The sequence below is a fragment of the Mirounga leonina genome, unplaced genomic scaffold (genome assembly GCF_011800145.1).
Source record: "Mirounga leonina isolate KUSES-001 unplaced genomic scaffold, KU_Mleo_1.0 Mir_205, whole genome shotgun sequence".
Lineage (NCBI taxonomy): Eukaryota > Metazoa > Chordata > Mammalia > Carnivora > Phocidae > Mirounga > Mirounga leonina.
In genome coordinates, this window is record NW_023270515.1 from 3,357,321 (window position 1) to 3,379,172 (window position 21,852).

A 21,852-nucleotide genomic window follows, 5' to 3' on the forward strand; every position below is an offset into this window, starting at 1 on the left:
GACATGTCACAGGTCAGAGAAGCCAGTCTGAAGCTCCCACTGGCTAAATCTGGGGTATCTGAGCATCGAAACTTAAAGGACAATGGTGATTGATTGCAACCCCTTGAATAGACTAGGAATCCCTGAGTCCACAACACAGAAACAATGAACAGATTAATGGGAATAACAGATTTTTTGTCTTGCAGTAGAGAGCACACGGATAAATGAAGAAGGCATGAGAGTATGAGAAAATCTCCATTTGGCAACAACTATAAAAATAAGGAATTCAGGCAAAACCTGTCAACAGATCCTAAAAACAGTGGGTAAAAATGGAGATGAAAAATGGGGTTCTACATAGCCTGAAAATATGTCCCCACAGAATATTTATTAACTGCAGAGGGGGAGAAGGCACAGCAGAGAAACCTGCAGAGCTGATACAAAGAGCGCCCCCAGTGACAGCACACAGGCAGTGCATGCCACGCACAGGTCCAGATGGAAAGAACTATCGCAGCCTGGTGATGTTCTGGGGCAAAAATGCATAACCGGGGTCTAATCGGGAGGAAACACCAAACTCCAATTCAGGGGTGCTCTGCAAGGTGACTGGTCCATAATCTTCAAAAACAATCAAGGCTATGAACGTCCAAGAAACACCAAGAAATATTCCAAACTGAGGGAGGCGAGAGGACTGGGCTGTCTGAGCACGGGGGATGGTGAGACACAGTGTGAGGGGAAAACAAGGCTGCTGCTGGTTTACAAATACCTGCATAGACACATGCAGTCAGTAGGCAGGGTACTTACTACTACCTACCAGTAGTAGCTAGTCGTTAGCTGTCACTGTTCTTAGGTTGACAGATGAGTTTATCCGGACAACCCGCCACACCAGGGTGACCTAATGGGCACTGTGGCAGGGCCAGTGACACACATAGCCTGCCACACACCCCAAAAACAATGACAGCCACACAAGAGTGCATGGTATTTACAAAGGGCGAGGGACTCTTCAATCTGATACCTGCCCTTTGAACATTTCTGTTCTTCCTCCAGCTTACTGGGAACTGTATAAAAATTAAAATACGCTCTGGGTCTCTGAGCAGCTGAATCAGAATCTGGGGGATATATGCAGAGACTCAGCAAGTTTCTTCTAATATTAGCTGAGGATGAATGGGCTGGTTGTCTGCAGCATCTGACAAGATTTCTTTGCTGTATTTGTCAGCTACTTAAAATGCCCCTTCCCTTTGCCCAGCCCTGGAAACGCAAAGATGAGGACAGCCCTGCCCTAGAATACATATGGGTAGACCAGAAGGTGGCGAGGGGGTGACAGGGCTCTTCAGGGTTTTGTGGGAACACTTAGGCAGCTGCTTTCAGCTGGGGTGAGGAGCCAGTGGAAAGGGGTCAGAGGAGTGTCCTGGAAGGGATCCAGCCCCAGTCAATGGGAGCAAAGACATTCCGCTGGGCAAAATGCAGGTGTGGTAATGACACAGTGACCATGGGACCCTACTCTGGAGGATGGGGCCGATGGTCCACCACAGGACACCCAAATTCATGCGAAACCAGGCTTTAAAGTGTTCCTGTGACAGCTCAGGGAGGCTCGCTCTCCAGACACATGCCTTGTGGGAGGAATTCCTGCCACTCAACCGTCAGACCTCGTAGAGCTCAGTGCTCAGCGGAGCCGAGACAGAGCCTCTGGCCGGGGAAAGCGTCACACGCTGGCGACGTGGTTTGGCCACCACAGGCATTTACTGTCCTGAGTGTGTGCCTAAGAGTGGGGAGGACGCCACAGGACTGCAACAGTCCCAGACCGAAAAGGCTGTAATGACTACAAAGAAAAGAGCGCAGGAAACATTTTAAACAAAACAGTATTTGGTGGCCAACTGGGTAACAGAGCTAACGCGGATTAAAACAAGATGATATACTGTTTGTTCACGTGCCACGTGATCACAAAACCGTTGGCCAGAGGCCCCCAAGACGGGTCTAGGGGATCCGGCGAGGAAGAGAGCCCGAGACCAGCTCCTTCCCTGCCTGCGGTCAGTCTGGTGGTAGCCATCGGAGATGCCCGCGGCTCGGCTCTCCCTCACGGGGGAAGCTAGCAACATAAAAGGCCATCTATCCCGGCATCATGGAAGGGCCTGGTTAGGATGACCTGGAAGCCGTGGAAATCATGCAATAAAACTAGATTACCCATTGCTATGCTGAAATGTCAATGTGGGGTAACTAAACCTGTTGTGTGTATGCATTTACCCCCATGATCGTTTCAAAACTCATGTGAACAGTAAAGAAAGGGTGGGTAGGCAAAGATGGCGGCTTATATAAGGTTCTAACGATCGCGTTATTTGTGGTGCCCCGGTAACCAACACTTGACTGCAAACCTAGTTCTCCAAGCAAGCTGGACCAGCTGGGCAACCACCACCTCACCCAGCTCTCAGGCGGCTACTCCCGAGACCCACCCAGAGCGGCTCCATCTCTACTTTCAGAAACGTATACGCTACTAACCGTTGTTACGAATGTCCAAAACATAACAATGAGACCACGACTCAAAACAAAATACAGTACAAATTTATTGACTCCAATCATTCTTAGTCAAGATTTAAGCAAAGGAAACAGACAACAGAATTGGATACAAATAAACAACAGATTAACATTAGATAGAAATCCTATTTTACCATGAGTTTTCAGTTCCCAAAAGCTCATTCCTAAATAAAATTGAACAATGATTTAGTCTGCTAAAGCATCTAACAAAATATACACAATTTGTTTATAACCACATTTGTTTAATAGTAAGATTTATTCAATGAAAACTTAAAGTATTGCATTAATGTCAATAAGAAATTATCCCCATCTGAAAATTAACATTAACCAAGTATAACTTTGTGGAAAATTTGAGAACAGCACTAATAAATGACTAGAGAGCACTCAATTCAATTATTTTCAAGATTTACAGTAAAATACTTTGGTTCCCAAACAATGGTCTCTGAAAGGAATTCCTTAAAAACCTGACACTAACCCACGTCTCCTCCTCCGGAACGTAAACACCACCGCTCAGTCTCCCCCACCCCACCCCACCCCCGCCCCGCGTGGAAGCAAACACCGGGAGAAGCGCTGAACAAGCACGTTAACAATGATGGAAACATAAAACTTCTTAAAGTGCTAAAGCCACAAAAGAAAACCCTATTTTTCAAACTTAAAAAAAAAAAAAAAGCCAGTGTTAAAGAACTTATTAAATGTATTAGCATTATTTAAATAACACTTTCCATAATTATTACAAAAAACATCAATGAGAAATCAGAAATTGACAAAACGGACTTGTAATATTCCAATATGAATTAGTGCAATTTATAAAGAAACCTGCTATGCATTACATCTAATTGTTTCTGTGGTAAGAAAATTCAAATGCCTTTAATTCCTAAGGTTCTGGATTCTGGTTGTAAACACACACACACACACACACACACACAGTGGGTTCTTGGGTCTTTTTCCCCTGGACAGGCCACTGGCCTGCAGAGGAAGACACCCCCTGCCTCCAAGGAAGGGCACGTTTTATTCTTGTACAACTTCTCCCCTCATCGGCACCAACGGGTGCTGTGTGTGGATAAGACTACCACTGATTGATAAGAGCTGGAGCATATTTTTAAAAAGGCTGTTAAGGATCCGCTCCAAAACAGAAAACCAAGAACCACATACATGCCCCCACAAATGCAAAAGTGATATCCTGGTTGAACTCCTAGTTGTAGATTTTGATAAAACAATAAATGCACACTAGCTGTAACTAGCTTTAAAGGTGAATATTATTAAATTGAAAAATTACTATAAAAAATGCACACTATTTGTAACCTCCATTGCTGACTTTGAGAAAAAGATGTTTTAGGGTGTTCCTCTTTCCCTCTCCCACGTGAAGAAAATGATTCAATAGCAAGTTTCTCAGATTAATAAAGAATATATTAAAACATTTTACATTCTTTCCACAACTGCATAAAAAAAGGCAGCCTGAATACTTACAAGGAATAACGAGCTTCCTACATTTTCAAAAATTAATTCTAATCAGAAAAAACATTTTCGAGAATACCTTTACAAGCTGGCGTCCTAACAATGAAAGACCAACCTGTCCCACAGACCGAGTGTCTGCCCACCGTCTGAGATCAACATTCTTAAAAGGAGCGATTCGTGTGTCTTTCATTATTTTACTTCCTGACATTTAAAATAGTTACATGAGTGGAAGCATGTTTTATTTCTTGACCACCAAAATAAACTCTTTCAGCCTGACGCTTTGAAGGTAGAGTATAAAAAGTAATAGAAAAACCAGAACTGCATTATAAATGTTTTTGGTTCGAAATTTTATTTGAAATCTTAACGTTCCTTGCCTAGACAAAAACGTGAAACGAACGAGACAAAACACTATCTAACAGATACGCTGAGCCTATATTTAGATCAAAAATATTTTTTACTGATGAACATTATTAAAAAATCTTCAAAAACGTAGCATAAAGTTTCAAGTCCTGGGATACTGAATTTACAATGCCAAGATCACGTGTGCCGTGGAAATTCTCACACACACGCTCTAACAGCCAGAAGCAAGGACTACTCTGAGGGAGGCTGTCTTTCCGAAGAAGTGACAGCTACTAAGGTGTTCAGAGTAAGAAAGGAGCACATTATACAGGGAATTAATTCAGTGAACAGTAATCCACCCTGATGTCTCACGGAACACCATACGCTTTAGTTTCATCTTGAAAATGCATAGATTTCTTCAAGAAAATATAAAGATGGCAATAATCGGTTACTGCAACTTCATTTTATTTTCCTTTCTCCATCAAGTTTAAGTAAGAACAAAATTAGGAAGGGACCACTCAAATATTCTGTGACTTGTGGTAGTTTTCAAATGAAAAAATAAAAAGGCAAGATTTTACATGAAATTTCTCTAATCTACAAAGCCAATTGGTATTTTATGAAAAGGCCTGTGTTTCGATAAAAAGTTAAGACTGTCTTTCCTACCGCTGGTACAGAATGTGGGTGACGAGACCAACAAGTACCAAGCTCTTTCCTGCTACGTGGTACACACTGAAGTACTCAGCAAATTATTTCTTCGTCACAGTAATTTTTTTTATTTGAGAGAACAGCTTGTAAGAAAAAAATTAATAAACTTGGGAGTCTTCATCCATAGCACTATCTTAAAAGGATTTTGTAGTTTCAAAAATATTTCCACTTGTCTATACGTAACCCCTCAATTGTACCAGTGAAATCAGTTTTCCCTTTAGAAACACCTAAAAAAGCCTTTTAATTAAAACTAAAACAAAACAGAAAACAAAACAAAACAGCAGCCCAAACCCTATGGGCCAAAATAGGTATAGCAAAAACTAATTTTGGACCCTTGATAGTGCTTTAATACAGATTTATGAAACGTTAAAGCAGTGACGTTAAAGCAGAACGATTGCACTAAGGACATCTTACCACAATAAACTCCAACAAATTCTAACAGAAACAGAGGCAGGAGATGGTACGCTGTGAACACTATTCTTGAGCGTGTGGGGACCGTGGCGTGGTGTTCTCCCCCGTGTCCCATCTTGGGAAGTCAATGCTAACTCGGGACTTACAGCGGCTGTCCTGACCGCGGGCATGGGACCGAGGTACCTAAGTGTATGTCCCAACCTTAACTGTCCCACTAATGCTGTTAAATTCAAAATGAGCGAGTGCCTTGTGCTGCCTTTGCTTTCGGTCCCAAACGCACTCAGATTTCCCACTGGTGACAGCATGAATTGGAGAAGACCAAACACGTCCAGTCCTCCCAATGCTGGTCGGAGCTGAGACCTGAGGCCCGCGCACACAGCACAGCAGTTCCGATTACAATGCCTATCGCCACAGAAGCTTTTGTAAACGGGCTTGGAGGCCTTCCAGACACCCTCACATTTCCATTTCCCAAATCTTCCATCATTAGTTATGTTAAATGACCCAAGAGCAAGCTTTTGTTATTTTATAAAAATCTAAGTATCACTATTGCTGGGGATTTAAATTTCTCACTATTTTCATACAAAAAAATTTCTACATGACCACAAATACCAAATTATTTATTGTTATCAAGTGTCAGGATAACTTATTAAAGTTGAGGCTTATCATTGTTTTATTGCTAAAGTATCCTAAGATCTAACTCAACGCTGCAAACTACTCCGCTTCCTCCTGATGCGTTGTGGACTTCGGAACGTGGCTGACATTGAACTAGAACTTAGGTGTCTGATATAATCAAAAGAAACACTTGAATAGTATTTCACTGATTGCAAATCAGTAAAAAACCAAAACCACCTCTGGGAAAAGATTATACTGACACCGTGGAATGAGGAACCATGCAAATAACCAAGATCAGTCACATTTCAACATTAATGAAGTCAAATCATCCTGTGACTTGTAAAGTCCAAAGCACAATAGATTTTAGTTTTTCTAAGGTGAGTAAGGACATCACTAATTAGTATCAATTTACCTCAAACTTCTATTCAAGCATAACAATTTCCAACCTTTATTATTCTCTTTTAAAAAATATTTTGTTTCTTATGCACGTTTCACAATTTAGGTGGAGGAACTCTGGAGACCGCCGTCCCTTCTGTGGCAGGTGAAAAGGGGCGGTCTTTCAGTTGTGGCTCTGTTCGTGACTCCAAAGACTGAAGGCCGTCTTGAATGTCCTATGGCACAGTTTACACATGAACTGTCTTTTGAAGGTGATTGCAGAAAGGGGGGGGGCATGGTAAAAAAGCGTGTCGGATTCCTGGGGCACGAACAGTTTCTCCGTGGCAGGAGCGGGGTTTTCGGACAAGGCTGTGGGGCTGTCGGGCTCCAGAGGCTGGATCTTGGGCAGCGGCGGGGGCGGGGGCGGCGGGGGCGGGGACGGAGAGTTTGTGGGCACAGGGCACACCTCCGAGTCTTTGTGCGCCGGGTCCTCCGTAGCCTGAGACATGTGGGACTGGAAGTGGCTCCAGAGCCGGAAGTTGGTGCGGAAAGCTTTGTTGCACACGTGGCAGATGAAGGGTTTCACAGAGCACAGGAGCTCCTGGTGCCGCTCCAGCTGCTTGTGCGCCGTGAACGTCTTGCCACACTTCTCGCAGGGCCATAGGCTGGTGTCCTTGCTGGAGCCGGCGTCCTGGGGGGCGGCGCGGGCCTCGGGTGCCTCTTCCTCGGCCTCCTCCGCGGGCTCCTCTTTGACGTGGATTTTCAGTTGCTTCGAGAGGCTGAGGTCTTCGGGGAGGCAGGAAGAGTCTTCTGAATCGAAGTTCACTTGCTCCGAACAATCACTGAAGGCATTGTCGTCTTTGGCGGGGACCGCGTGGTTGGCTTTATGGGGCTCGGGCTGGGCCGGGGCCCTGGCAGCAGCAGTCACGTCACCATTGTGGTCCAGGATGGGTAAGGAAAAGTTTTCGGCCGGCGCCATGGTGTTCTGATTATGGACTTCAACTTGGTGCCGCCAAATGCTGAAGGAGGACTTGAAGGTGCGCATGCACTCGAGACACGTCAGCTTCTTGTACTCACACTTACTCTCGTGCTCCTGCTTTAGCTCCGGCGAGAAAAACCTAAGGCTGCAGTAGGGGCAAACGGTTGCGTTTCTGCATAATCGCTCGTGGTTTCCTTGCTCTAGAAGAGAAGAGAGCTTAGCATTACAGAGGCGGCACTGGTAAACCTCCTTGTTCTCTACTGGACTCTCGAGAGAAACATGCTCTTTGGGCTTAGCGGTCCTACTGACGCCAATGGGCTTCTCTCCCGGGTGCATTTTTATGTGCTGCTTGAACTGCGAGAGAAAGCGGTAGGCTTTTCCACAGTAAGTACAAATGTACGCTCCTTTGGCTCGCGACCGCAAGTTCCTCTTGATGGCCTGGGCCTGGGAGCTACTCTGCCCCTGGAACCCAGGCTTGCTGCGCCTCAGCTTAATGATCAGGGCCTTCTTAATCTCTCTCTCTCGCACTATGTCAATCAGCTTTCTTTGGAATTTCTCATCCAAAACGGCATGTGAACTAGAGGCTGGTGACGGGTTCTTCACTATGCCGTGCTGGGTCTGACAGTGCGTCCACACTTTGAAGTTTGTGTGAAACCGCTTGTGACAGATGTCGCAAGCGTAGGGCTTCTCTGGGTTATGGTACATGTTAATGTGCCGGTGAAGACCTGCGGTTGATCTAAAGATCTTAAGGCAATGTTTGCATTTAAATTTTTTGTTTGGTCTTGTTCCCTCCAACTCACCAAATTCATCTTTATTCAAGTCAGAATCTGGAAACTCTGTGTCAGGGAGGGGAGGGCTCGAGCCCTCCTCGAAGTTCTCTTCGGACACCAGAGACCCGTGCTCGTCCTCCTTCACCTTCTTCAACGGCAGCCTTCGGTCCGCCTGGAACCTCCTTTTCGCTGGAAGCCTGCTCATGTCTTTTTGGTCGTCTTCGGTTGTCAAGGAAAGGTCTCTGGCGGCGGCCACCGCAGCCGGGTCTCCCACGGTGACGCGGATGATGTCAGAGGGGTCTGACAGGGGGCTGCGGGGCTCTGTCTTGATGCGGACCTCAGTCACGGCAGGCTCCCCTTCCCTCTCCGTGGACTGGGAGGCGCTGAAGGACCGGAGGCGGTGGGGCTGGGGCGCGGGGCTCCGCTCATCGAGGGCCGCCTTCTCCCCGCACTCCTTCAGAGACGACTGCTGCGGCAGAGCACAGAACCCGCTCCCCGGCACCTCGCCTGCCACCGCGGAGCGGCCCTGGGAAGATTTCAGATCTATGGAGGGTGAGAGGCCGGGCACCTGGCTGTCCATGGACAGCGACCGTCTGAGGAGACTCTTGACGAGCGGGCCGCTTCTGTCGATGCCTGGCTTCCCGCAGCCAGAGCCGCCGGACGGGACCACCAGCCCCAGCTTGGAGTAGTACAGCAGGTTTCGGTCTTCGCCCGGCCCGCCTCCTTTGTGAGTCTCCTTCAGCACGTAGGGGGTCTCCGACGAGCTTCCGAGAGACAACACCGGGGGCCGTGGTCTCTTCAAAGCCAACTCTATGGCTTTGCCTTTGGGGAGCTGGCTGCTGAGACCGGCTGTATCGTCCATCGCCTCTCGGTCCTGCAGCAGTGCATTCCTTTTCAGCAAACTGCTTCTGTTGGGGTCATCCAGAGGCCCCGCGTGCTCCAGAGACTTTGCATAGCCCACAGAACCATCTTTCGGCCAGCTCTTTTCAGCCAGTGGCAAAGTGTGGAGCGGCTCGGCCGGTTTGGGAACGTGGGGCTTACTGGCGCTGGTCTTGACTGCAGTGCTAGGGGAGGGCCGGGACGTATGGCTTAGGTCGGGCTGATTCTGACTCACAGTTTTTCCCTGTGCTTCGTTTCTACTTTGACAAACGATGACGCTTCTCTTCTGAGAACTGCTTTCATCATCTTCTATGAATATTTTTTTCCTGTTGGGACACGCTGGAAAGGGGGCCTGAGGTGTTTTAGAGACGATGTTAGTCAGAAAGGAAATCCCAAGGCTATAGCCTAGTTCTTGCACGGCCGCGAGACTGCTTTTCTCGACAAATAAAGATGAAGAATAAATGTAGTTCAAAACGTTATCAAAAGCATCTGGTTCACAAAAGTCAAGCTGAAAGACAGTCTGTGATTCATTCTCCTTGTTGGTGAATAAACTCTGGAAGTATTCACTGCTGGCGGCCAAGACATTTTTATGCGCTCGAAATTTCTGGTCTCCCACAATCAGAAGCACGTCACACAGCTGTCCTTTGAGGCGTTCCTCGTTGAGCGCGCTCAGCAGAGAGATGGCATGTGCCGGGTTGATGTAATGCAGCAGCCCCTCCATCGCGGGCGCTTACCTGAAAGACAAAGTATACGACTATTGTGAAAAGCGTGGTGAAAAGCTCTCCCTGGGATGAAACGCTCAAGGGCAGGGAGCCCTGGCTGTCTTTTCATAGGTGCCAGAGCTGAGCGGACTGTGGGCAGACAAAAGCTGTGTGGATGAACGATTTTACGTCGACAACAGGGGAAGAGCAGCCCGTGGGTCTCGGGGCTCGTGGAGCGCGTCGGTCGCTGCCGCTGCGGGGTTTTAGGACTGAAGACTGTGGCACAGATGTTCTCATACCAGCAGAGGGCTGCCGGACCTCGGCCGCTGTGCGGAACAGCCCTGCTTGAAATGAAAGGTTGGCTACTTAGGGTTCCTATCCATTCGACCCTCGGTCCTATCCCTCTTAGTTCAGAGAGTAAGCATGAAGAATCGAAGCTCCTGAGTCTGCGATTCTGAAAGAAGTCAGTCTTATCATTGGACGTACTTATCCACCTTGTGAACTGTGACCACTGGGTTGCAAAGGGGGAGGGGGGCCTCACCAGACCTTTAAAAATAGGGAAGAATCTGGAAAGGGAAAGAAAAATTTCACTCACTGATCACTGCTGTATCACAGTGTTCAGCAAAGGTTAGAATGTTAAACAACAGAAGAGCTTGGTTTCTTTCTTATGCTAACCACCTTGCAATCTGCTGAATACTTTTTTCTCACCAAATCACATATTCAACGATAGCACAGAGGAAACTATGGTCTGATCTAAACGTAATTACTACTAATTTTAAATTAAGGGGTTTGAAATGAGATCTCACTGCAGTTCTCTTCCAATCTAAAGGCGAGATGCGAAGGCCTGGTGGCTGGGTGCGGCCTCTGGCAGAGGTACGGGGGTGAGAGGCTGCCCCCTTCCTGGCTGAGTACCAGGTCCCTCATGTGAAATGGGTGGGATGACTGCACCCTCCTTTAGGGTTGTTGCAAAGGCTGGATGAGCCAGCATCTCACACAAGGCAAACATTTAATTCAGTATCAAAGAAAAAGGTCCATATTAATGCCACCCATGCTCTCAACGAAGGGAAAGCCATCTCATACAGACACAAGGCCAGACTCTCCAAAGCTGACCCTTCACTTGGGCTTCCGTTGCTGTAACACCTCATCTCTGGTTTGACTGGAGTGTCTTCTTTGAAATAGTTACAACGTTTAGGGGCATCTGGGTGGCTCAATTAAGTGTCCAATTCTTGATTTTGGCTCAGGTCATAATCTCAGGGGCGTGGGATCGAGCCCCGTGTCAGGCTCCGCACTGGGTATGGAGCCTGCTTGAGATTCTCTCTCACCCTCTGCCTCTCCCCGCTCTAAAAATATAATAAAACAGTTATGACATTTATTTTTGAATGGATGTCTCATGGCATTTATTTATTTATTTATTTTTTAAAGATTTTATTTATTTGAGAGAGAGAGAGAAACAGCATGAGAGGGGATAGGGTCAGAGGGAGAAGCAGGCTCCCCGCCGAGCCAGGAGCCCGATGTGGGACTCGATCCCGGGACTCCGGGATCATGACCTGAGCCGAAGGCAGATGCTTAACCGACTGAGCCACCCAGGCGCCCGGCATTTATTTTTGAATGGATTCAAAGTAACTAAGACTGACAGTTTTCTCTTCCTCCAGAGGGCAGGTTGTAAATGTACTAAACTCGGCGCCCAGGACATTGGCAAGTTCTCCTCCGGTTTCAAAGGACAGCCTTTGCTGGTCAACCAGCATGCGCACTCTTCAGAAGAGCCCACGAAGAAGAGTTTGCTAGGCCACCAACCTGGAATGACCAAGCACGATACACAAACTTCTCTCCTATTATTCTGATTCCTCTCTATGGTGTTGACTAAATTTAATGGGCTCTGAGACATGACTGCTTCCAGGGATGTTATCCCCAAACAGATGCCTTGGTCAGAGTGTACGGAGTTTCTGCTCATTCTTGCCTACCATCATTTCATATCAGTGGCAAATTTTAATTCCTATTTGCGATTGCTTGATAGAGACCTTTGCCCTTCCTTTTCTGTTAGCCATTTAAATTTCTCCCTTAATCCTACTATCATGTCTCAACAATCCTGCATTTATTTACATACCCCCTCATCATCTTTCACAAAGGTCAGCAGAGAAAGAAATAACTTGTAATGCCACATTTACAACTCAGCTGTGTACTAAATGCTGTTTTTAGTGCTAATAATTTTTGAGAAACCTAGTTCAGATGTTGCCACAGGAAAAAGCAACAGATGCAGAATTAAAAACAGGGACAAGTACTTTTCAGAAAGGGTTTCTTACAATCAATTTAGTGATTAGAAACTAGCAATTAAAGTCATAAACTGACTAGGACAGAGTAGAAAATGTCAGAATGCCTCAAACACAGGAGGCCGACGTCTTGTGAAATGTGTCAGTTACATGTGCACACGTCCACACGCGTGAGCACGCACAACATACTCCGTGCTGGGAGCCAGGGTCAAGACAGCACACGTCCACACGCGTGAGCACGCACAACATACTCCTACTCCCTCCCTGTTAGCCGGGGTCAAGACAGTTGGAAAGTCAGCATGGGCGGCTAGTCAACGTCGAAGGCTCGGTTTCCCCCACTGCAAAGCAGGGAGAAGAGCAGCTACCCACAACGCTACGGTGAGACGTAAATGAGAACACGGTACTGGCCACCTCCAACACACCACAAACTTGTGAAGGTACCAGACCTTCACAAGTCACTCACTCGTTCGCTCATTCAACAAAACGCCCTCGAGAAGGTTTGAAGAAGGCAAGGAGCCGTGAGAATCACGAGGGAGAGCACTGCAGGCAGAGGGAAGAGCCCACGTCACAGCAGGGCTGGAGCAGGGGGCTGCGGAAGACAGAACAGGGCTGAGTGAACCGCAGGAAGACTGAGCTTTCCACCGCAAGTGAAAGGGCAGTCGCTGGAAGATTCTGACAGAAAAATGACAAGGACGTGAATTATGTTTCAAAAGGATCATTCGGGCTCCGATGTTGAGAATGGATCAAAGCAGGCAGGGAAAGGTGGAAGCTGGGAGACCAGCTAGGAGCCAAGAGCAACAAGGCAGCTGAGACAGGACTGTGGCCCAGACCAGCCGGGAGTCAGTCTACTGCAATGATCCGTGTGAGACTCGATGGTGCCTGCACCAAGGTGGGAGTGGAGGTAAAGCAGTCATTAGGATTTCTAAGGGACTGACCATGGTCGATAAGAAGGTGAGGAGTTAAAAGAGAGTTCCAAGAACTGTACCAGAAGTGCCGGATGTCTTACTTGAGATGAAGTCTGATGGAAAAATTGGTTCAGGTATTTTCCAGGAATTCAGTTTGATGTTCTAAATGTGAGCAGCACCTATTCATTAACGGACCCTTTGTGGGCACCCCTACAACCTTTCCTGTGCTTCCCGGGATCACTTCCCAAATAAACACCTGCTCTGAATCCGTGGCTCAGGGTCTGCTCTTGGGGGAATCAAAAGAAGACACCAGGGCACCTGAAAGCACAGGTGTGGGCTAAGGGAGTGTGTGAGGACTAAACCAAGTGAGAATTTCCACGTCCCTGGACACGAAGTAAAGGCAACTGCACACGCCGTCTGCACCCTGCTGCTACATACCAAAAAACACAGTTCAGAAAAATTTCCTTCTTTTGCTTTCTTCAAATTACCATGATCCCTGCTTTTGTTCTAAATCACTACTTCTAATCCCTTGAACCACAGGCTCCCATACTCTTTAATGAAGACATTTGGGAATTAGGGAAAAGCAAGTCACTCCGATGTGGGTTGTATGACAAATAGTCGCTGTCCCTGAAAACTGCTTAAAGCGATCCATTTGGCTCTCGCCTCCATTTAGAATCATCAGCGAGACTGCCTGCTTGGAAAGGGGCCAAGCCCGTCAGATTCCGGGTACACGGGTGCGGGCGACGCCACCCTGCCGCCCGTTCGGCTCACCCTGGCACCAACTGCACACCCACCAACAGCTACCGCGTGAGTGCTTCCTCTACCACTTCTACCGCTAACATTTTTACACCTTCACTGAGCGTTTACAGCAAGCCTAGCAGGCAGGTACCATGACTGTTCTAGAGGTGAGACGCCCAGGCACAGAGGGTGAAGTTCACTTGCTCGAGGTCCCACCAAGCACAAGTGGCAGAGCAGGATTCACAGCAGGGGCTGTGGCTGCAGAGGCCAAGCTCTTTAACCCCCACACCGTGCTGTCTCCAGTTCCCTCCCTTAATCCGAACAGAAATCTCTGGGCTGGGCGCTGTCCACGTGCCTGTTTTACAAATGAGGAGACGGAGGCGCTGGGAGAGCCCGCACTGTGCCCAAGGTCACACCGCGGCCAGCAGTGGGGCGAGCTGGGATTCCGGGGGGGGGGCCCAGCGCCTGGACTCAGCCATCACCTTCCGCAAGTCTCACGGCCCGGTGCCCGGCGGGACACGGAGGATGGAAGCCCAGCAAGCACGGGCCTGTCCTGTAGCTCTCAGAGACCCGTGCGGTGGGAGCGGGACAGGTCAGTGTGTTAGCACGTGCCAACGTGCAGAGCCCCGGACAGGGCGCTGCAGGGGCTCGGGCGCGGTGCAGATGGAGGCTTCGGAGGCAGCTGAGAGGCACGTCAGGGGAGGCACTCGACAGAAGATGCTTCCTGAACGAGCAGGAGTCAGGAAGGCAGGGTGAAAGGCATTCCGAGGGCAGGAGCCATGTCGGACAGCACAGAGCCGAGGCGGAGAGGCTGCCGGAGCAGGGGTGGCGTGCAGGGGAGGGCAGGCGACGGGGCTGCGGAGGGAACGGGCGCAGGAGGGCCCCAAGGACCAAGCTAAGGCCGCTCCAAGACCTTCAAGGGAGAAGGGCCTCCTCTCTCCTCTCGGGCAGCCGGGGACAAAGTCTGGAGCCGTCTGGAGGAGAGCGAGCACAGGGCACGCAGACTCCTCACCCTCCGCCTGATGCCCTTGCTTTTACCTTTTTCATTATGAAAACTCAAAAACCATGGGCCCTTCCCTGGTCTAGCTGCAAACAACTAACATTTTGGAGTTCTGTGTTTTAAAGACAGTAGGCATATTTATTGAGCTTAACTAACTTAACTAAAAATAGAAAATGCTCCACTAAGGATGCATTGTGACTAAGTCACCACCCGTGCGTTTCATGCGCTAATCCAGCGGGACCCCTGGGGGAGCCCGGGACTGCAAAGTGAGCGCCCAGCCCCTTTGCTGTTCCTGCTCCTCAGCCCTCAGGTAAGACCGACTTTGTTGCCAAATGTACCTCCTCCTCCACAAATCCGGTGGCTCATCAAACTCCAACTTCTCACCTATGTTTCAATGATGAATAACGAGGACCTCTGCTTTACAGGAGACCGTGCATCACAAACCGAAAAGCTCGCACACGGAACTGCACATTGCCGCCGAGTCCGCCCCCCACTCCTTTTCCATTGCTCATCTCCACCTGACTCATCGGGGCAGAGTTCCTGCTATCACCGTAGTCATAGTGAGAAGCCTTGGCGCTCTGAGGAGGAAAGTGGGTGAAATGTGGACTGAAGAGCCGTTTACAATGGACAGAAAGAGCTCAGTGGAAACCCCCCGGGAAAGCCAGACTCTGAAACTGGGCTGATGTGCTACCGCTTGGATCCTCGAACACACAGATCTTCCCGAACTCTGCCTGAATTGTTCCTATTTCATGCTGTTTCCTGAAATTTCAAAATGAGAATCTTTACAGTTAACAATTCATGGAACCCACAGCTCCATGGAAAAGACCTTCCAATCAGTATTTGTTTCCAGTCCTGGCTCTGTCACCTATTAGGTATGTAACCTGCTAAAGATCACTCGACCCTTCTGAGTCGTAGTATCCTTAACCTGTTAGATGGGGCTAACCCTACTTACCACACAGGATTTTTATGAAGAACAAGACGCACAGTGTTTGCCACCTCCTCGTGTATGTAGTGCTTCCTATACGGCAAGCACGAATTTTATGTCCTTCCTCTCTTCCTCTCCTGAATGCTTATGGTCCCAAATGTTATAAATCGTAAGAGATGCTGGTGATGGGAGAGGAGTGAGCTGGCTGGCTGCCTGTTGTCCAGTCACACACATTCCCGTGGTAGGACAGAGACACATAAAAATCAAATAGAATGAAAGATATAAACAATGCTACGAGAATACTTATTTCAGGAGGCAGTTAATTTGGTCAGGTGGTGGGAGGGTGGGTGACTGCACGGTGGGGACATCAGGAAGACTTGGGATTCACCTCCCACTCGACTACTGTAATAGCAAGGCTTCCATTCTTCCCACTTCTACTACAGATACACACACTCCTACTAAAGGCTTGCGCTGGCCTCAAGTTCCAATTCCCTAGCATGGCCACAAAGACCTTTGCAACTGAACCGCAGAAAATTATTTTGTACCAACACCTCAAATTCCTCAGGTACGAAATGCCAAGAGAAGCAGGGATTCGTGTCTTAATAGAAATTAATTCAATGCATATAATTTCCTCTTTATACTAATATTAGATCAAGGAGTTAAGGTTTTTAAGGGGATGGAAGGAAGGCAGACGATTTTGGAATACAGAGCATTCTGGTGATATGCGCAGAAAAAAGCAAAGCACAGCTAAGCACTGGGATAAAAGGGCACCAGGAGGTGAATGAGGGGCCCAGAAAGGGAGACGGGAAGGGACCAAGATAACCTCACTGACTTTTAAGTTTTGGAGACTAAAACTCAGGCTGGTATCAGAGCTAAGGTACGTTATAAATCGAACTTGCTTCAAGACCGGCCCATAAAACCCCTGGTTCCACTTCCCTAGGAAAACGTCTGCTTACATCCAAAACATCAGCCTAAAACCGAATTCTGCACGCACGATCCTTTGGAATGCGGGGGACGGCTCGCACAGTCCCAACCATTCCACCAGTAAAAAGGAGGAACCCATGTTACAAAGCAAATACCTCGTCAGAAAAACAAAGCACCTACACGTGACTCGGGAGCACACACATACCGCTCAGCCCCAAACCTTCACGCCTGATGCTCCACTCTATTGCATTCTTCGAAGGAGACAAGAAGTGCTCTAAGTTAGGTTTTATCACTCACTTGGTGACAATGCAGACAAGCAGAAATCATCTAAGGCTTCTCGGATTTCAAAGCCAGCCTTCCTCAATCGGATCCCCCCAGGGCAGGTGTGTCACCCCCTTGGGTGCCCGTCTCACCCCATTTTCAGTCTCTCCTGAGAGGGGCTGACTTTAGTTTCGGGGCGTGCTCTGTTGTAACATAGCTCGGGCCCTTCACGGACACCTGGATTAGCAGAGCGGCCTCTTCTGTTTGGCTCTGGAAGAACCACCCTTGTCCCAGGAGTAAGTCTGATGAGCTGCTCTCTGCTAGCTTAGGGGCAGGCACCAACCAAAGCCACGCAGACCGCAAACTTTCTCCCCGGAAGGAAGATGGGCCTGCACGTGCAGCCAGCTGGTACCCACCATACTGATTCCTGCCAGTTACCTTGGTTTCTGTACTTCCTGGCCCAATTCTCTATCTTTTCCTTAAACCTCAGGAGCAGCCCGGTGTCTACAATAAATTCCTTGTTCTATTCAAGCTAGCCTGTTTCTGTTCTTGTTATTAAAGGACCCTAACTGATACATTTTCAAGTGTTACTCATTCTTCCTGCCATGCTCTCCAAGTTCATCCTTTACAATCCTGCTGCTAGATGGGGCTTCCTAAACAAAGCTTCAAGCATTCACTGGACATACACACTAGAGACTATATATTCAACTTATTTATTGAGCTCTTATTATGTGCAAGGCATGATTAGACATGCCTGAAATACAGGACGCACAAAACAGACCAAGGCCCCCAAATTCTAGGGGGGTAAATGAGATAATGAACAAGGAAACAAATGAAAAGGGTAGATTCAGGTTGCACTATAATGGAAATAAACAGGGTGCTATAACCGGGTGGAGAAACTAGGGGTATGGAGAGAATGCTTAGGAAATGCCTCAATATGGTATTTTGGCTGAGTGCTAAAAGTTGGCTGAAAAAAAATAATGAAAACATGGTTCTCCACTAGGTTAAAATGCAAAATTTTAAAACATAGACTCTACACCTCTGTGAATCTGGTCACAAAATACTTTTTAAAATTTCTCTCCCTTCGTTATTCCCTTGTGATGACTTCCTGCTTCAGATGCTGTGTCTCTGAGACACAACCCGAGTGTCCTGCGTCTCCCACTACAAGACCTCGAATGTCCAAGACCTCATCTACCCTTCTCCAGCACCCCACTCAGCTGAACGCTGATCATCCTTCAGAGCTCAGCTCAAGTCCAGTCCCTCCATTAAGCCTTCTGCCACAGGCTGGATTGTGTCCCCCTCTCCACACCCCATCACATGCTGAAGCCCTAACCACCTGCCCCCCCCTTCCCCAGCCCCTCAGAATGCAAGCATATTTAGGGGCCCCTGGGTGGCTCAGTCTTGGGATACTTAAAAGGCTCAGAGGTCTTTTCACTGCTCTGTGCTGCTTGCTGAGGCAGGAGAAAGGTGATGTTCAGAACAAGAAAACAAAGCGTTCTGAGGGTCAAACTGACAGGCCAAGAGGAGACAAATCACAGAAGTACAGGCTGCTGATGAGTAATGGAATAAAATAACTGGATGTGGGGCGCCTGGGTGGCTCAGTCGTTAAGCATCTGCTTTCCGCTCAGGTCATGATCCCAGGGTCCTGGGATCGAGCCCCGCATCGGGCTCCCTGCTCAGTGGGGAGCCTGCTTCTCCCTCTATCTCTGCCCCTCCCCCTGCTTGTGCAAATGCGTGCACTCTGTCTCTATCTCAATAAAATCTTAAAAAAAAAAAAAAAAAAAGAACGCAAGCATATTTAGACAGATTTTTGAAAGGGATCATCAAGTTTTAATGAGGACTTTAAGGTGGGCCCAAATCCAATCTGAGGATGTAAGAGGAGGATATAAGGACACCAGCACACAGAGGGACGAGAACATGACGACAGGAAAGCTGGTCCTCTACACGCCAAGGAGACAGGCCTCACGAGAAACCAACCCTGCCCACACCCTGGCCCTGGACTTCTAGGCTCCAGGACTGTGAGGAAATACATTTCTGGTAAGCCCCCCAGTCTGCGGTGCTGTTTTGGCAGACCTAGCTAACAGACGTTCCTTGACTCCTTCAGTTTATAATGAGCAAGCACCTTTCAACTCCGGTATCACAGAGATTGGCACCGTTCACACAATGTTTATTTGCTGCCAGATACTGTTGTTTGTCTCCCCAACAGAACTCTGAGCTGTGTGAGAACTAAAAATCTACTCAATTATCTTTTGACACTCTTCACAATAATCCAACGTGGTATCTTGCACAATAAATATTTGTTGATTTTTCTGTAGTCTGATAATCCAATTAAATGCAGGAGTGGAAATTATGCCTTTCATTGGTTTTCCTAAAGTAAAGCTGGTCCCATCACTGCCTTTTACAATACTATATTGATTTTTCTATTACTTCCTGGATAAAATCCAAATCCTACAGACTGGCATACAAGCCTCTTCATAGTCTGGTCATATTTATCTTTCTGCTGCCCTCTTTGGACACTCTTTGCCATCTACCCTGCAAACCTGTACACCCAATGTCCACCACCTAACATACCTTTCTTACCTTCCCTTGGCCAACTTTTACAGAAAGCTCCAGCTCAAATGTCACTTGTCTCTGCAAAGCTCTTGTTACTGTGCCCCCAGCCAATGGCTCAGTTCTATCTGAACTACCACAATATTCCATCCACCTGTCTGCAATAAGAGCACAACCATTTTGAGTGTCCTGCTTTTCTATCTACCTCCCTGGTGAGCGCCCTCAAAAGGAAGAATGCTTATTTTCGTCTGTGTATCCCCAATGCTTAGCACAGGCCTGACAAGTATCTGCTGGGTAAAGAGAGAAATCATTACACTCAAGGTTCAAGACCTGCACCTGCTCACCTTCACTGCTCCAGCATCTGTTACAGAGCTTAGCATGTGGCAGCTCTGCTTTCTGAACGGGCTCTTGTGGCTTACAGGTCTACAGGATGAGGACTCCCAAATCTGTATCTCTGCTTCGACGTCTCTCTGGGACCACAGGTGCCCGCTGAGTACTCCCACCACAGCTAACTCCACATGCCCGGGGCAGTACTTAGGGCCCACTTCCCTGGCCCCTACCCCACATCTGCTTGTCCTCACACATTCCTTATTTGGTTAGATGCGCTGCCAACCACCAGCTCTCCCAAACCGGAAACCTCTTTCCTCTCTAGCCCATCAGCACAACCTGGCAAACCTCGCTTGTAAACAGCTCTAGAATCAGCTCTCCTCATCCCTGTTGGTTCTGGGGACAACTAGAATTGTCCCTTCAGCCATCTCCTGCTCACCTGGAGACTCCCAATAACCCCTCTTTGGTTACACACCCAGCATCCCTTGCCATAAACACTCTTAGGTTCCTTGAAGTCTGGGGTTATCACCTTTTCACTCCACAGAATGAAGTGCACTCCGTGTTCAACAGTGTCAAGTGAAAAATGAATAAGCAAACCAATACCCCCAATTTCTACCTTCTTTTTATCACCAATATTTAGGAGTACTTAAATTTAGAAGTAACGACGATTAGACGTTAGAGGTGGATGAGGGATTTACTCCAAGCATCGGAGGGGAGAAAGGAGTAACTGTCAGTGAGAAACCCAAAATCGATTAGCCCACTTTGTCCCCCTGAGCAAGGTGCACGGACCACGGTGCAGGCTCCGTGCTGATGACCGAGGGTCATCATTATGAACAATCACTGGACGATGCTGTAATACGCCGATGCCCTCTGATCCAGAGGTGGGCAGCGCTGGGAGCCCCCGCACTAAAACACCCCGGATGCTACACTGTCTGGGGTCTGATGAACCTTTGCCCGCCGGACCGCTGCGTGGCAACCCCGAGGGAGAACCGGTCTCTGAAAACACCCCACGTCCACACGTGCTGCTCGGGTGGCATCCCCCAGAAGCACGCAGCCCTGCGCTTGCAACGCACAGCAACCGGGGCGCAGGGCTGGCGCCGAGGGGCTCCCCTAGGCTGCGACCCTCCGCAGGCCGCGACTGAACTCGTTCGAGATCAGCGGTTGAGGCGATCGGGCAACCCACGCAAACACGCCGCGGGCTCCTGCCGGCGGCGGTCCCTGCGCGGGGATGCCCAGAGCCGCTGGTCCCGAGCCACCCCCTTGCCCAGCGCCTCCGGCCGCAGATTCTCAGGGAACCGTCCAAAGCCCCGCACAGAGGCCTGCGGCCAGAGGCGGGCCGTCCGAGAGCGGGTCCTCCGGGGGCTCCGGAGGGAAAGGAGCGCGCTCCGAGGCCACGCGTCCGGCAGAGGGCGGGCCGGGGAGGCGGGCCGGGGCGGGGCCCGCCAAGTCAACTTGGGCCGCGGAAGGGTCCGGGCGGGACCGCGGGGCCGCGCGGCGCAGGCTGCGGCTGCGGCAGGTGCGGGGCTCCAGCCGCCCCGCCGCTTCCGCGCACCCCGCGCCGTCCCCTGCGCGCCCCCGCGCCTGCACCGGACCGGGACCCGCCCTCGGCCGGAAGGCGTCCCAACAGCTCCGCGCAGGTGCGCGCGCCGAGGCCGGGGACGTCCGGCCCAGGGGGGCACCTGGCCGGGCGAGGGTGGACCAGCCGGGGACGGAGCGTGCGCACTGGCGAGGGCGAGGCCAAGTGCGGGCAAGGAGCATGCGCAGTGTGAAGCCACGGCCGGCTACGTGGGAGCCCGGGGCATGCTCGGTGAGCGCCCGGACCCGCGCACGCGCAGAAGCGCTCGGAGCCCGCAACCCGCTGGTGGAGAGAAAAAAGAGAGAAATCACCTCAGAGTTACGTCAGGAAAGGCCGCGTTTTGCGAGGAGGCTGTGGCCTCCCACGGGGCCCCGCAGTTCTCCTAGGGCGAGGGGCGTGACAGTTACTCACCGGTCTCCAGCCCCGAGGCAGACGCAGGGCCCCTTTCCGCTCACACTCGGCTCGCGCGCGCCGCAGCCGCCGCTGCCGCTGTGATTCCATCCATCTTGAATTTGACGTCATCCCACACCAGGGATGAGGTCATCGCAGGCAGCGCTCGTCACGTGCGCGGCGCTGTGATTGGGCGCCGGGCGCCGGGGGGCGGGGCGAGGGAGGTGCGCCGCGCCGGGGGCGGGAGGGGGTGGGCTGGAG

The 21,852-nt window shown here is 49.5% G+C and overlaps 1 protein-coding gene across 3 annotated transcripts; it reads right to left on the reverse strand.

Annotated features, from left to right (window-relative positions):
* Positions 1–2,507: 2,507 nt before the first annotated feature.
* Positions 2,508–21,708, reverse strand: ZBTB21 (zinc finger and BTB domain containing 21). Of its 3 annotated transcripts, XM_035028897.1 has the most exons (3): positions 21,613–21,708; positions 8,179–9,761; positions 2,508–7,578 (listed from the first exon to the last, which is right to left on the reverse strand). In XM_035028897.1, exons 2-3 carry the CDS (start codon positions 9,746–9,748, stop codon positions 6,584–6,586), a joined length of 2,565 nt encoding a protein of 854 aa, XP_034884788.1. In that variant the 5' UTR covers positions 9,749–9,761; positions 21,613–21,708; the 3' UTR covers positions 2,508–6,583. The 3 variants fall into 3 exon arrangements, with proteins under 3 accessions (XP_034884788.1, XP_034884786.1, XP_034884787.1); XM_035028895.1 differs by having other exon boundaries at positions 2,508–9,761; XM_035028896.1 differs by lacking the exon at positions 21,613–21,708 and adding an exon at positions 21,513–21,595 and having other exon boundaries at positions 2,508–9,761.
* Positions 21,709–21,852: the final 144 nt, after the last annotated feature.